We start from the raw sequence: 16,441 nt of genomic DNA on the forward strand, positions 1-16,441 counted from the left end.
TGTTTGCTTGACACAGTGCAATACTTCTTTGTCAATTATGAAATGCAGTGTGGGAAAACCTGCCACACAAAAACCTATTTACTGTAAATGCATTCCCTGCAACTATGCTGAATATATGGTGAAGGTAATCAAGTTAAATGTTCTGTGGTCTATATATTCTGGGCCCTCTGCATAGGTGACAGTAAATGTGTCACTGTTCAGAGCACATAACACACTGCCAGCTGAACCCCTCCCCATTTACTATCATCTCCCCACTCACACACATGCACACGCACACGCACGCACACTTGTATGACCCTCAACATAGTATTTGCAAGACATGAAAACTTAAGTGCCTGCATCAGTGATCATTATATTCTGCTTCTTTTTATTTCTTTTTATTTTTTTAAGGATGCACATCAAGGTAGGGTGCTTGCTTAATCAGAACTTTCCATGAACATCTTTCTCTTCAGTGCTTTTCCCTGGCATTAATTGTGCATTAGCAAAAATCATTTACTTTTAACAGTCATAGTTATTTTTTCTTGCCCTCCAGCAAAAATGCCTTGAAAGCCTGCCTGGAGGGCATCTAAATTATGTATCTGAAAAACTCTTCTGGCAAGGCATTGCAGGACCCCTACTTTCTTAAAATTCATACGAGCACGTCTTCCTGTTTTTGGGAAGGCATCAATCAAGAGCAGCAATATATGCCATATTCCTACATTAATATTTGAACTAATAACTTTTAAAAAAGGAAAGAAACAAGATCCGACTTGTGGCATAATCAAATGCAAAATAAATGAAGAATACTGGGACAGCACTGAGACTTTATAGATTGCTGTGTTTTCCTTACACATCATTAGCCTGGAGCCACACGAAAGAGGAAAACAGAGAAGTGGAGAGTTTATGCTCCCTGCTGGTGTTTAAGAAGCCGAGGTCCTGGAAGGACATCTGGGAATTGCACTGAGACGGTGGTTTTTGTAATTTAAGAATAGACATTCATTAGCAGTAAATGCCATAAATCCCATGCTAAGTAAAAACCTTGTCCAAGAAAGCCTAAAACAATAAACTCTGTGCTCAATGTAGCCTGAGATAGACGCTCCATAGCTTCCTGAGGAATGCTATAGACCCATGAACTAATTCCTATAGCCTCTTCTGGATCTTTAGTGCTGCTAAAACAAACACATTACCGATACATAGAGGCTATTTACCTCAAAACTTTAAATTCTATTTCACCTTTGTTTATGGTGCCCACACACATTTCTTTAAAAAAGAAAAGAAAAGGCAAAAACAACTGGGGTGGGGAAAATACCACCACTCACCCCCCCCCTTCTAACTAGAGAAACAAACAAAAAAAAAAAAAGCCAGAGCAAAGAGCTAGCAGATTAATTTTATTGACATTTCCATTTTCACTGCAATGTGATACCCTCCATCACATAGAAGAGATGGTCCTCACTATTTACAGAATGACAGGCCACTTCATTACAACTACCCTGCCCCAAGGCTGAGCAGTTCCCTTCCATCTGCCCAAGGACCTGAGTCAGACCCCTAAGTTGCTGTTTTCTTTTTCTTTGACTAGAAGGTAAATTGAAGGTGTGGACAGTGATAAAAGAAAAAGACAGGAGTTTATCACGAACCAACCTTTTCCGGCAAGGAAAACATATTACTTTGGAAGAACTCCTTTTCTTAGTGGCCCACCACCCGACACCCATGCGTGTGCAAGAACAAATACACACCCTTTTCCACTGACTATGCCAAGGAACTGCTGCAAGGCAAATTCTCACAAACACTAATGGCTTCTGACTGCTCCTTGGCAACCCCAGCATTTTAACCTGGGTGGATGTGCACTCCAAAATACAGGCACTAGAGCTATCTCATCAGCTGTTCATGTGACACAGATGGAGAGTGGCTATTAGGAGCCAGGCAAGGGGCCTTGGGGATCTGAGGTGCTGTACTGTAGCCTCAGGCAATTTTGAAAAGCAGTACCCAGAGATGGAGGGAAAAGAACAATCCATGCCAAAAGTGCAAGTTCTGAAATGAGTCTCTTTTTCTATCTATTGTCTAGATAAAGATATCTTTGTCTTCTTTTCTAAAACCTATGAATGTATGCACATAACGCATATAGATATAAAATCTTCTTTCAATCTGTCTCTCTTTCTTGGTCAGGCACACAAATACAATGGAAACACAGGAGAGAACAATTCTTGTTTCTATCCAGGCATTCAGGAACACCTTAATGCTGCTTTTTGTGCAATGCTTAATTTGGAGCCTTCCAAGAGGATCAGTACAGTGCTTTGATTATGAAAAAGGCTAATAATATGTGGTTAGATATTCAGATTCATCCTGCATAAGTTTGGCTGAAGTTTACAGAGCCAATAGGCTTGATCTAGTGTAAAATGTTAGAGATTAATTACCAATCTTGATCCTCTCTCCATTCATATAACGAAAGAGAGGGAGAGGGGAGAAACTTATCTAATAGGAGCAAGAGACAAATGAAAATTCTGCAAATCATCAATAACTGAGTTCCAATAGTCTAGTTATACTATAAATAGTATGCACTGTAAACCTTAAATAAGACAACTACATTAGTGATGAAAGAATGAAAGTGAAAACTTGTGGTATGGTAAAATTAGAATGCATTTCATAGCAGTTACACGAGTTACAACACTGCAAATAAGATCAGAACTGGAATTTAGTCTGTCTGAAATTAGGAAAATAAAACAGGTTATCTGTGAAATATTACGAAAAAGAGGAGCATATGTCTATTTTAAACAAGTCTCGCCATCCCTCACCAATCTTGCTGTACTGAATGAAAAACTAAAGGCAGAGCAGCAAAATGAAATCTTAGCTGTTGAGCATGTGACACAGTGCAATAATTACAAACTGATTTTTGCCAGCCATGCCACTTTGGCACATACCAGAAGGGGCGAAAGTAATTTTCTGCCTCATACTCCATTGCCTTATGAACTATGTGCCTATTTATGCCTCTCAGACAAGTTGCTGAATTCTTATTTGGTGCAGTGTTATCTTTGCACATGTGAAAATGGATACACAAATATCTAAACCAAAGAGAAATGTCTTGTGGTTACAAAAGGATCTAAGCCAATGTAAAATGCCTTATAACATGCCACTTTCTAAGCACTATTCACTACTCTCCATTAACAAAAATGCATGGTGAGAACTGAGAACAGGGAAAAAGAATGTCAGAAGGCACTGGCAAAATTTTTCCCCTGAAGTGGGATGGGGGGGAGAGAGAAAGATGGTCATTTCTGGAAGGATCATTCATTCATTTGTACACTGTGGTTTAGCTTTCAAAGTCCACAGACCTCAGGGATCTTCGGGGAATGAAAGATCCAGTCCCACAGAGGGTTTGCCTCTACATTGCTTTTCATGTTATCCACTCTCCACCCCCATCCCCCGCAGCAGCAAGGCACAATGCTGTCAATGTTCCTCTAGATCTCAGCCACTGTGTGCTATACAGTGTACCACTCCTCAGGGATAGAACAGAGAAGATGTATTTAATGCAGTTCCTGGCAGCACTATCTCCCACTGGTTCTCTTACTTTATTTCGTTCCATTTCCAAGGATAGAATAGATAGATGATATATAGATAGAATTTATATACCGTCCTATACCTGCAGATATAACATGTGAACATGTAACATGTGAAGAGGCCCTTTCATTACACACTTACTCTCTTAAACTCAGACCTCAATCCTACTTTCTTCTGGTGGACCCTCAAGTTCAAATGAAGTTGCAGACCAAGACAGTTTCTTTTAAACCAAGACAGTTAAAATTATTCCTCACCCCACCTAAATATTATAAAGTCGGCTATTTTTGAGCTATTTTCTCTTTTTCCCCATGCTTTTTTGTGACTCATAGAAGGAACAAAATCATTACATTGACACACACCACTTTCTGCATACAAATAGATATACTGAAGAATGAGAAGTTCTGATATGTTCCAAGATCAAGACTAGTTTTACATATATTTAAGTGTGTGTATACATTTGCACATTACTTTTCTTAGGCTGGAGGATGCACAAGTCATTTGAGTAAGAGGGACTTAGTCAATGGTACAACATCTGCTTGGCATGATAAAAGTGCCAGGTTCAATCCCTGGCATCTTCAGGTAAGAGACCTGGGATAGCTCAGTTGATAGATCATGAGACTCTTAATCTCAGGTTCGTGGGTTCAAGCCCCATGTTGGGCAAAATATTCCTGCACTGCAGGGCATTTGACTAAATGACCCTCCTCATTGTCCCTTCCAACTCTACAATTCTATGATTCTCTGACTGGGAGAGACCCTTGTCTGAAAACCTGGAGAACCACAGCCATTTTGTGGACAATGCTGAGCTAGATGGACCAATGGTATGGCTCAGCATAAGGTCAGCTTCCTATGTTCCGATGGTCTACTTACATCCCTTGGCTTGTTTTTAATTAGACTGTTACACAGACTTTAACCAAAAACACATACGGATAGTTGTTCTCCTAGGCTAACACGACTGCCCATAAGACATTTTTAAAGACTTTGGAATCTCATGGATGAATATAAAATATATTAATTCTTAATTTATGGGGGGAAAGGTAAACCACTCATAATAATGAGACATGTCTGGACTCTGAAACACTACCACAAACATCAAAACCATCTCAGTATGACCAGAGGAACCCTAGATATGAAAAAAATGCATTTCCCTCTCATCATCTGAGTTTTACCATCTCCATGTAAGCCTAGCCTACAGCTAGCCTTCATTTTTTCATACAGAAGAGGGAAAGGGAGAGCAGGCACATCACATTTGCTTGTATGAAGAGAAAGTTATTCTAAAAATAACGCTGCTCATTTAAAAAAGGCTGTTGTTGTTTTTTTAAACAAATGGTTTCATGCCTGTGCTGAAAAAGCATAGATTTTAAAGTAAAAATTAAATAAATCTTGCCCTGAGTTTAACACAATGAAAGACTTAAGGTAACTGCTTAGGTGAGCATATTATTTGGCTTACTATTTAGATCCATAACCTTTTGAGTACTGGCAGTACAATGTGTTGGCCCTCATTCATAGAATAACCCTGGGAGAAAAGCTACAGAAAGCAAATTAAAGCCAAAGGATAGTGATTTGCCCCGAAACTAAAACAGATGTGAGTAATCCAACGTACAGACCAACATTTGCTCTATTAAAGCTCAATGTCATTTCCGCAATGCCACACTGTTTAATGCCACACTGGTCCCTCTAGTGCCACAGTTTATAGAACATGCAGCCAATCTCTATTCACATCAAGAAATCATTACTCTACCTCTTCCCAAGACTGAGGTCTAATTTATAAACTGCACCAAATTTTACATGGTGGTGATGGCACTGCTGTCCTTAACCATGCAAGTGCCTCTTTACCCATTGTTGAAAGAACAGGTACCCATATAGTTTGGGCTGATTATAGCCATGCCCAAGAAACTCCACAGAAACAAAGGGTCTCCTGGGCATGGATATAATTGGCCCAAACCACATGGCCACTTATTCATATATAAATCTAACTATACAAAAAGACATAGTGGTGTTCTGGATTATGGCAGCAATGGCCGACACCTCTAGTGCAATATGCCAACTGGGTCTCTTCAATTATTCACCTCCAGGGAGAATGCAAACTGTGGGGCTTTTGTGAACATGAATGACATCTAGTTCTAGCCTAGGATTCCTCTGCAAAGTACACATTTGGTAACAATTCAAATCTATCTGGAGGAAGATTCTTCTGCTAGTACATTTTCTGTTTGTGGCTTGCGCCCATGCAAGAAATAACAGGTTTGTGGTTACAGCTTAATTCTGTTAGTTCCTGTGCTATGTAACAAATACCATATAGGGAGCACAAAACAGTGTTATAATGCTTACTGTTGGCCTCCTGCAGATCACAACAATCTGGTTTAGCAATGCAGTCTAATGTTGCTATACCACTGTCATCCTTACCAATGTAGCAGCACTTGAAGTATTATTTGTGGTGTGATTCTACAAAGACTTACTGCTCCTGTTCACTGTTCAAAATCAATCACATAAACAACGATCAGCTCAGAACTGGAAAGAAACGGGGTGTGATAGCACCCCAACCTAAAGGTTTTTAAGTCTGCACCCTGCCAGCTAATTCTGCTTAAGTTATGGTAGCAAATGGCATATATTATCGTCAGATGGACATAACCCACTTGTACAGAAGAGGCCACTGTAGCTACATCAATGTATTCTGCTCCGTGACCTGCCACTCATGATATTACTTCAAGGGTGGCATTCAACTACGTGTTACTCATTGAAATTAATGGACCTAACATAATGATGTTCATTAATTTCATACTGCCCTGTGTTACCATTTTATTAGAGTCAGCAAGTTAGTTGCTTATTTTGTAGTTTCTCAGCTAAAACACTACAAGGAATATAACTATTCCCTTTTCTGACCAAGTTGATGGCTCCAATGTGTTGGGATTTATACCTGTTGGACTGATAAATTTGTGAACTACCCTTGTTGGCTTTCTGTTCATTCCTTTTACCTATAAACCTCTAAGAATAACACCTACAGATAATTAAAGGAAGTTGAAATTTTTGTCCCAGTATTTGCCTATTGCACAACTAGGCATTAATGTAAACTTTTGAATTCTTATTTTTATTTCTTTGGGAGGTTTTCAAAGTAACATTTTTCCCTATTAAAAGTTCCAAAATAGAATATTATGAAAATCTGTTAATTGTTGGGCTCTCTTACCATCCTGCTGTGCTAAACTGTCTAGAAATGTTAACATGAAAAAAAATTCTTCAGTTTTCTTCCAGTGACTAGTTCATGGCCCAATGCCGTGGAGTAAAGAGAAGGATGAAATACTTTAGTTTACATGCAACATTTACTAACTGTGTGGGTTTTCCAACATTAGAGAAGGGACAGTGACCCATGCCACCTTTTTCACACTCAAAAGGCCGCTGAAAAAAACAGTCTTCTTAGGCTTACCTCAAGCTTCTCTGGCCCTGAACACCCTCCCCCCAGGGTATGAGTAGAAAGAGAAAAAAGAAGTGAATTTAAGCTCCTTTCTCTTCAACTTTTCAGGCGGTATAAGCAGCATTTAGCAAATTCAGCCCCCAAATGGCTCCAAATGCTCTGAGCTGCAGGGGCTCATCCTTTGTTAGTCTCCCTCTATTTACACAGGATTTACACAGGCTATCTACTGAAGAGACCACATGTTTCTGACAGAAAGCACTTTCATTCATAGTGCATCAGGCAACAGGATTGTAACCACTGCAGCTTCATGCTGACCTGAGATTAGGGATTTCGGCAACATTGAGATGATAACAATCTACTAACTAACCCAAAATTATCCATGGAGATTTTTCTTCTTCTGACACTCACATTATAGCTAATGTGGTCATAGAAATGAGATTTCTTAAGAGAGCTATTAAGGACCAGCTATTGTCAAGAAAACCCCTCCCTCCTTTCAATAAACAGGAGGAAAGAAAGTATATGTTGCTATGGGGGCGGGGGGGGGGAATCAGACTGCTATTTGGATTTAAACCATTTCACCCACTGGCTGAAGACAAAAGTGTAAAAGAAGACAGATGGACACATATGTAAATGTGCTTCCATTTTCTCCCTGTCGCTAACAAGTTAGTTAATAGTATAGTTTAATCATGTCTTCTCTGTTAATTCATTTTGGTTAACTAGTCATCAGCAGCAGCCTAGTAACACTCCAGGAACATGCTCATTCACATTTATTTGCTTGCTACAGTGCTCAATTACCAACCATGTAATGATTAAGACATTTTAGACTCTACTTATCAGGCATGAATGCTGAAATCTTATCTGAGGAGGTCATTTCACACAAGATGATTTTCATACATGGATCTCTCTACCACATATACATTTCCTGCATACATGTGACAAGTAATTTTGTTGTGAGAAGAAACCCTGTTTTTTCTTTCCAACTCCATCTTTAGTAAATCATATTTTAATTTTAAAAGCTTTTCCCATATGTACACATAGAAATTCCACAGAGGCCAAACATACTGAAGTCTCATAGGAAAAGTAATAATCCTGCCCACCTCAAACTGGTGAAAATTAGAATCTTAAAACGAAACACATTGCTTATACTCTGCAGCAATCATTACATTTTTTTCTAATTTATAATGAACAGACATCTCTGGTTGGTATATATGTAAGTATATAGTAGATGTTTTAAAGTTCTTCACAATATATCATAATAAAGCTCTGCTGAGCATCCCAATGATTCATTTTTAGTGAGCTCTCAAATGCCCTTTACTACAGTTAATGCTCAGATTTTATTAAGGAATAGAGCAGGGACAAATGCCCACTTAAGTTCCAGCTCTCAAATTCAGCTCTGCTTGCACTGCACTATCTAATGCTAAAGCTTCTTAATGTGCTTTTCACCTCCCTTGTGTGGCATTTCTGTGAACACAGTTCACAATTTTCAGCCCCAAACACAGAAGACTGCTACCCTTAAGTCATCCAAAGAACGTGACAGATACTATCATGGCTCTTGCTGCAACATGAAGAAACAGAAATAGAGAGACCAAGAAGAGGAAGACCATAGTGATCAGGTTACCAAAATCCATAGACACTTTCCCACAATGTTACTGAATGCTATAATTAAGATATTTGAAGCTGAGGGTGATCTAGGGAACATAGTTTAGAAACTGTATGACACCAGGATCCAGTCTTGCTTTTCTTATCCAGATTTGACTCACACTGATTTTTAATGGCAATCTTACCCAAGTAAAGTGAGCCAGCTCAGAGCCTTGTCATACACAAGCTAACAAGCATGCAAGCATTCAGCTAAAACATTCTACTGGTTTCTGAGACCCTTATTAAATCATGCTCTTTTATCTTGAGTTAATAATTCAATGGGCATTAGAACTGGGCTGGCACAGCTGTATTCAGTGGAATTACCATCTTGTAAAAAGGTAAAGGGACCCCTGACCATTAGGTCCAGTCGTGGCCGACTCTGGGGTTGCAGCCCTCATCTCGCTTTATTGGCCAATAAAGCTTCCCGGTCATGTGGCCAGCATGACTAAGCTGCTTCTGGCGAACCAGAGCAGTGCACGGAAACGTCGTTTACCTTCCCGCCGGAGCGGTACCTATTTATCTACTTGCACTTTATGCTTTTGAACTGCTAGGTATATCCTAATGCTTCTACAAAGATAGATCCCATAGTTCAATTCAATGTAATTGCTTTCTATGAATAAGCATGCTATTTAAACGCTGTATTTAGAAAAACACAATTTTTAGCAAAAGGGTTAAACAGAATTAGTTAAATGCCCATATATTTTAAAAACAAGTTACTTCATCAGCTTTTTAAAAGAGTTAACTGGATATAATTGTCCGTATAATTAAAATTATTTCCATTAGAGTGCAGTTTTTAAACAGCCTATTATGTATAAACTAATAACTGTATCTGAGTGTTAGGTTAGCCATGATTTTGTTTCTTATTTTCCCTTTTGCTCTGTTTATCTTCTGGGCCCTTGCTTGTAAAAGCCTGTGTGACAGTAGGTTTCTTAGGCTATGATCCAAAGAACCCAATTGATTCAGTACATCTAAGAAAGCTTTTGACTTCTTACTCTTCCCCACCTGCCTTTTCCCTGTTCATGCCACATTATAACTGATGAGCTATTTGTCATGTAGCATGGACATCAGCTGTTGCCTTTAGAAATCACATTGTACAAACACAAGCTCTTTTGAATCTTGGCCTTAGTTATCAGAGCACCAAGAAGGCTGATTGGTTGGGTTTTCAGTGGTGCATACAAGTGGACAATTGTTGCTTTGAGGTTTTTAAATAGAGGTTGGATGGCCATCTGTCATGTATGATCTAGGTGATACTCCTGCATTGCAGGGGGTTGGACTAGATGACCCCCGGGATTCCTTCCAACTCTACAATTCTATGTTTCCATGATTAGGGCCACTAATTATGCCCATCAAGTAGCTAGTCACCCCATGCTTAGTGTTTCTACATACACCTGTGACCTTTGACAGTCTGAAGTTGCCATTCTGATATAATGATGTTTGTTACTCTTTGATAAGTGGATAATTTATCATGTTAAACATTGTATTGCTTCATAGATTAGAACATGTTCCTTTATGAAGCTGGATAGCTCAATTGGTACAGTATGAGACTCTTAATCCCAAGGTTGTGGCTTCAAGCCCCATGTCGGGTGAATGCAGAGGGCTAGACTAGATGATCCTCGTGGTCTCTTCCAATTCTGCAATTCTATTATTCTATTTCATCTTTAATGGTGGGAAAAATGGGTATTTGTTTTAAAGAAGAGAATGGAACATTTTAATGAAGAGTAGTTTACAACAGAAAGCATTGTTAAACATGCAGTTAAGTACCATTGCCTTTTTATATAATGGCCATCTCTGTTGTAATGGTACCTAGTACAGTAATATTACTAGTGCTCTATTAATATTCTCATTAGAAACCTCAATTTTAAGATTTTATTACTCAGGTATAAAATTTTAACCACCTAACTAGTGCATCTAAAAGCACTTTGAGCCACTTTTAGAAAAATTATAGTTCTTGAATTTGTGTGTGCATGTGTATGAATTTAGATATAATTTCAACTGCATTTTAATTATATTTTGTAACTATTATTTACCAATGTTAGAATTTCTTTAACAAAATTTAACAATCCATATGTTCACAGTATTGCAACTGTGACAGCAACAGAACACTCTGAGTCAAACCAGGAACTATTTACGAATTATAAAGCTCTCTGATGTGATCTAGAAGAGAATCTTAAATTGCTACAATATATATAACAAAACATTCTCAGATTGCCTATTTGTGAATCTTTTCTGGGTCTGTGTCACTACAATGACAATGATGCAGCAGCTAACTACCTGAAAGTAGGATTATATATGCAAATTGAATGTAAATGTTGCAAAACTGCAGTAAAACTGTTTGACCCTAATAGAGCTGAAATGAAATACTCTCCCATAAAGCATTATTACTAAAAATGCAGTAAGGCATAACAGCTTGTTTTAGGAGGAATAACACCACCTCCAGCTCACCAAAAGTTATAGAAGTGACCATTGTGTATTAGCAGCAGTATAATCAGTGCTTCCCCCCCTAAAAAAATATTTAGGGGTACTCTCATTTTCCTACTCATTGAAATACTGACCCTCAATGAAGCCAAACTTAGATTCACAAATTATTTAGGGGTATGGGTACCCCTGCATCCCCCCAGAAAAAAGCACTGAGTATAGTTTAACAGGTCATAATATCAACAGCCATGAAATCTTTACAATGAAGCAGGTGCTAAATGGCTTTTCAAAAATTAATAAATAACCTGCCTGCATTCTAAATAAACAAATGGTAAATATATGCATTGCCCAGAACCCTACCATACTACATTCACTTAGCCCTCACTCCCTAATCCTGGCAGCTAATTCCCAATAAACTCTATGTTGAAATATTGCATTGCCCAGAAGCCACACAAGAACTACCAAATCTGAAGTTACTGTCTGAAGCAGTTGCAACAGCTTCCTTGCTAGGGACAATGAGCCTGAACTACCTTGTTCCTCCCATGACAAGATATAGGTCTGAATTGTCATAGCTGCTGTGAATGCTTCAATTAGTCAAAGTAGCTTCAGTGGTTGTTAAATGGCTGAATGTTGTATGTCTTGGGCATGTTTGGGGCTCAATGGGCTAGGTTGCTTATGCTGCCACTGGAGGATGGAGGGGTGATGGTGGTTCTAACTTAGTGGCCCTGTTTGCGTGAACTAGTGGACCATAGTTAGAAGCAAACCATGGCTTGCTGTGAAATAGCAGCATCCTAGTCCTCACTGCTGCGCCTTCCCTGCACTTCTCTTTGCCAAGCTGAGAGGAAACAACTCAGAATTATGCGCAGACCAGCACTTGTAGTTTGTTTCTCCCAAACAAACCATGCGTATCAAGCCATGAACCAGACCTTGGCTTCCACATATAGTCTGTTTGGAGAGAAACAAACCCTGTGTACTGGTTTGCAAATAACGCTATCCAGCTCACTTTAGTTAGAGATTTCATTTTCAGTCTGAGACATTGCATCTCTGCCAGTCTCACCAGGCACACAGCTCATCAGTGGTGGCTCCATTTCTAGAAACTGCCTTGTGTCAAATCTGTTACTTCTGAATGAGTTTGGCATTAGTTTGGAACACTCCGCTGCATAAATTGTGGCTAGGAATCTTATTCAGAGTGTCACACTGAATGTGGCATAACGATGAGAGGAAGATATTGCATGCTAAATCTGGAGTGTGGTGTAATACCAGCTGTGTCCCAGCCCCTCATGTATGCATATCTAATAGTGCCAATAAGAAAACCTAAGTTTTCAAAAGGTGCTTACTGGAAAAACGCATATATTAAAGGAGAATACATAATAACTCTAAATTTTATACGATCTTACATACCATAAGAGCTCCAACACCTATGCACAATGGGGTGGATTAACTCTCTGGGTGCTGCAGACATATTTATACACCTCCTCCTAAAGTGTTCATTTGGCTGGCAGTCTGGAAAATGCCAGAATGTCAAGGGTTAAATTGGAACACTGAAACTTTTGCAGGTTTAACTTAAACCTTTTAACTTTAAAAAATAAATTTTATTTTTCTGATTTAGGAAATACATTGCTATCTAAAAGCTGCTGGAGCCAGTGGACGACAAGACAGCAATCACTTTTATTGAAGTTGAACTCTGTAGCTACTATTACATGGAGAATGGACGTTCATGTACAAAAACACTAATACTGGATACATCTAGCAACTACATTACATGTATTAGACCTTTAAACTTGTTACAGTCCCAGAATAATAATAAAAAATATCAGTATTAGTAAATATAAATTGGAAAATTTATAATTGCTAACAAAAATCTGCAGTATTTATTATAGGAATTTATTGAAATGTTCTTTTTTATGCAAATAAGTCACAGGGCTTCAATGGGGTTCCATAAATAACCATTTTCCTGATGTGACATGCAAGAAGTTTACTCTACTTCATACTGAAGTTAATTGCTTTTTTAAGAGCTAAAGTGGGCAAGATGCTAGGTGATTTGTGATTGGATATATTGCCATGTTGGGTTTTGTTTTGGCTTTTAGTTTTACTTCCATATACATACCTGTATGCTTTTTACCACAGGACAAAAAGGAAATCTGAGGGACAGCACAGGAGAAAGGCTTAACCCACCCTTACTCCCATGCTGTGACTTCAATCTGATTCTCTCTCTCTCTCTCTGGTCCTTGCTTATTGCCACAGAGAGAAAAAGAGAAGCAGAGTTTATTGACATGCTTTTGCCCCACTTTGCATCAGCTATAACTCCCATCAGGCCCAGCCAACATGGCCAATGGTGAGGGATAATGGGAGCTGGACCAACATCATCTGGAAGGCATGACATCAGTTACCACTGAATTGTCAAACTTGAGTCCCCAGCTGTTGTTGGACTACAACTTCCATCATCCCTAGCTAGCAGGTCCAGTGGTCAGGGATGATGTGAGTTGCAGTCCAACAACAGCTGGGGATCCAATTTTGAGAAATAATGATAGAGAACAGCACAGTCAAGATTTAATAAGGTGGAAGAAGTGTATTTTTTATTATAAAACACATCTGTGATTTATGGGCTGGAAGCCAAGAAGACTAAGGCTGTAACCTTATACATTTACCTGGGAGTAAGTCTCAATGAATTCAATGGGACTTGTGAGGAGACAAGCATAGGCTTAGTGGTAAGGTTTGTTAATTTATTGTGTGACAAAAATAATCATTGCAAACAAATTTGTCCCAAATTAGGCAACTGCACCTTCCTTCTTCTCTCCCTGATGTTTAAAATTAATGAGGCTGCCTTTTTCACCATGATACACATTTAGGTCACAATCTAGGAGTGCAAGATAAGTCAACTCAATTGCACTCAATAGCCCTGAATCTGAATCTGTTCCAAGTGAACCAAGGCTAATGGTGTAACACACTAACCATGGGTTATGAAGTTGGCTTACTTGAACTAACCATAGATTATGAAGCTGATGAAGCTTATGAAGCTACACTAATCTTCGTTAGTGTAAATCACAATGCACAATTCAGATTAAATGGGAAACTAAAAACAAAAGTAAAAGCTTCTGAATTCCTCCCAGGCACATGGAACCAGAGGGAAGGGATTGTGAAAGCCTAAGGCCTCTGCAGCTTATTCATGTAGTTTACAGTTACTTCCAAATGCAGTACTGCGTTGTGTCCTAAGCAGTTGTGGTTCTAAGAAGCTGAAGAGCATAAAGAGGCATTCTCAGGAGCATTCCCCACCCCACTTTAACCGTTAAACTTGTCTTTGAAAAAGTAACACAACACAAGACCAAATATCTTTGCTCTACGATCAGATTTCAGCTCCACCAGTAAAGTAGCATTCTTAGCTAAATATGCTGATACAGCAAATTTCCAGTTCACGATCATGCAAGTCAAGGGAGTCATTTCCCTTAGTGAATACATTCTTACATTCTTGATGAGATAAAAAAAAAAAGAATCAGCTGACTTTGCACCAGTTCATTGCTGATCCAATAGAACAGAACTGTCGTGCTCCAACACCAGTCAGAGATCACCACAAAAGTAGTCAACTTCTTTTTTCAACTACAAGATTATACAGCTACTGCTTCTAACTGGGGCTAATTTTGCTACTGAAGAACCTACACCTTACAGATGTTTCTATCTAATTTTACCACATTGACAAAATAACAATTATTGAGTAAGCTTAATGGGGTCACAAATATATAGAACTAAGAAATGTGTGCGTCTTAAAAGAGTTCTCCCCGATTTTAGTACACTGATATTGTAAAGGGATCTGTTATCAATACGGTAGCTCAGAGTTTTGATGTTAGCAATGAATCTTTTACTTTGATTATTTGTATATTATCGAAGTTCATGATTAAATTGATGAGTACTATTTACAAAAAGTTAGCATAGGGAGAAAATGATTATTATTTCCCTATTTGCATTTAGAGAAACACAATAGGAAATATGGGTATTCGGTGATACCTTATTTCACTGATTTTTTTCCTGCTTACTTGAAGTGATGATACAGTCACTATAGTTTCAATACAAAACATTCCATGAGGTCAGTATCTAAGGTTCAATTGTCAGGAATACTGGCCAGAGACTTCTCTGTTGCTATGCCTTAGCTTTAGAACCTACTATCCCATGAGATGTCAAGTTCCAACAGGCCCTTGGCTTGTAAGAGATATGAGTTATTACTGCTGATCTAATTTTTCTCCACTGTACTGATTGTGCTTTCTTTGTGTGTGTGTAGTTGTTTTGTTTATCATTGTTTTTAAATATCTGTTGTTGCCTTTTTTTGTTTTTAACACTATACTGTAAGTTCCACTGAAAACTTAGAGCTAGAAAAATGGTATAAAAGTATCTATACAAACAAATAAAATACCATACAGACTTGCTTGAGAGTAAATCTTTGTGAATTTGATGAGTAAAACTGTACAGTAATGGGTTACACTGGCACAATCCTGGCTAGCACTGGTCTTACATTATTGAGGCAGGGCAAGATGAATAATAGAACAGATGTCCTGACTCTGCAGATCTTTCCCACCAAAAGATCCCATGATTTGGTGTAAGATTTATTCATGGGTCCCATTTTCCAAACACAATGTATTCCTAGGAAGTCATTCATTAGGTGAACATCTCATAGTTCCTTCCTGAAATGGCTGCAGCCAAACAACAAAAGAGAGGCAAAAACTGGTCTGCCTGATCTCTGCTCTCTGATTTGTCTGATCTCTCTCCCTTCCTCCATCCCTTCCTTCCTGGTTTCTGCCCAAAATGGCTGTCGCTCACCAGCAAAACATGAACAAGTAAGGAAATGGCCAAACTCTGGCTGTTTGGATATCTGAATCTGTGGTGTGTATAGCGAGGTTTGGGTACTAATTCCTTGTGATTGGCGAACTGAATTTGTGGATAATGAGCATTCTGATAGAGGGACTTACATGTACTTTGTCACTTATTCCCTTCCTCCATTATATTAATAATAGATCAACCTCTCATGGCCATGTACTCTCTCCTGAGTAAAAAACAAACGCCATGCTGGCTTTGAGCTCCAGTGAGCTGCTAATTGATTATCCATACCTAATAACTACTGCAGAGACGCGGGTGGCACTGTGGGTTAAACCACAGAGCATAGGACTTGCTGATCAGAAGGTTGGCGGTTCGAATCCCCGCAACGGGGTGAGCTCCCATTCCTCGGTCCCTGCTCCTGCCAACCTAGCAGTTCAAAAGCACGTCAAAGTGCAAGTAGATAAATAGGTACCGCTCCGGCGGGAAGGTAAACAGCATTTCCATGTGCTGCTCTGGTTCGCCAGAAGTGGCTTAGTCATGCCGGCCACATGACCCGGAAGCTGTATGCCGTCTCCCTCGGCCAAGAAAATGAGATGAGCACTGCAACCCCAGAGTCGTCCACGACTGGACCTAATGGTCAGGGGTCCCTTTACT

At 39.0% G+C, this 16,441-nt stretch overlaps 1 protein-coding gene across 12 annotated transcripts in view; it reads right to left on the bottom strand.

Moving 5' to 3' along the window:
* MEIS2 (Meis homeobox 2) overlaps nt 1-16,441 on the bottom strand; it is a 228,574-nt gene that overhangs the window by 163,129 nt on the left and 49,004 nt on the right. For 8 of the 12 annotated variants that reach the window (XM_081862586.1, XM_081862580.1, XM_081862585.1 and 5 more), the window contains one exon: nt 12,386-12,487. The exons of the other annotated variants lie outside the window; for them this stretch is intronic. In XM_081862586.1, coding sequence (XP_081718712.1) covers nt 12,386-12,487 — 102 coding nt within the window. The remainder of the gene's footprint in view (nt 1-12,385; nt 12,488-16,441) is intronic. 12 annotated transcript variants of the gene reach the window in all.

Source organism: Podarcis erhardii (genome assembly GCF_964252035.2).
Source record: "Podarcis erhardii genome assembly, chromosome: 1".
NCBI lineage: Eukaryota > Metazoa > Chordata > Lepidosauria > Squamata > Lacertidae > Podarcis > Podarcis erhardii.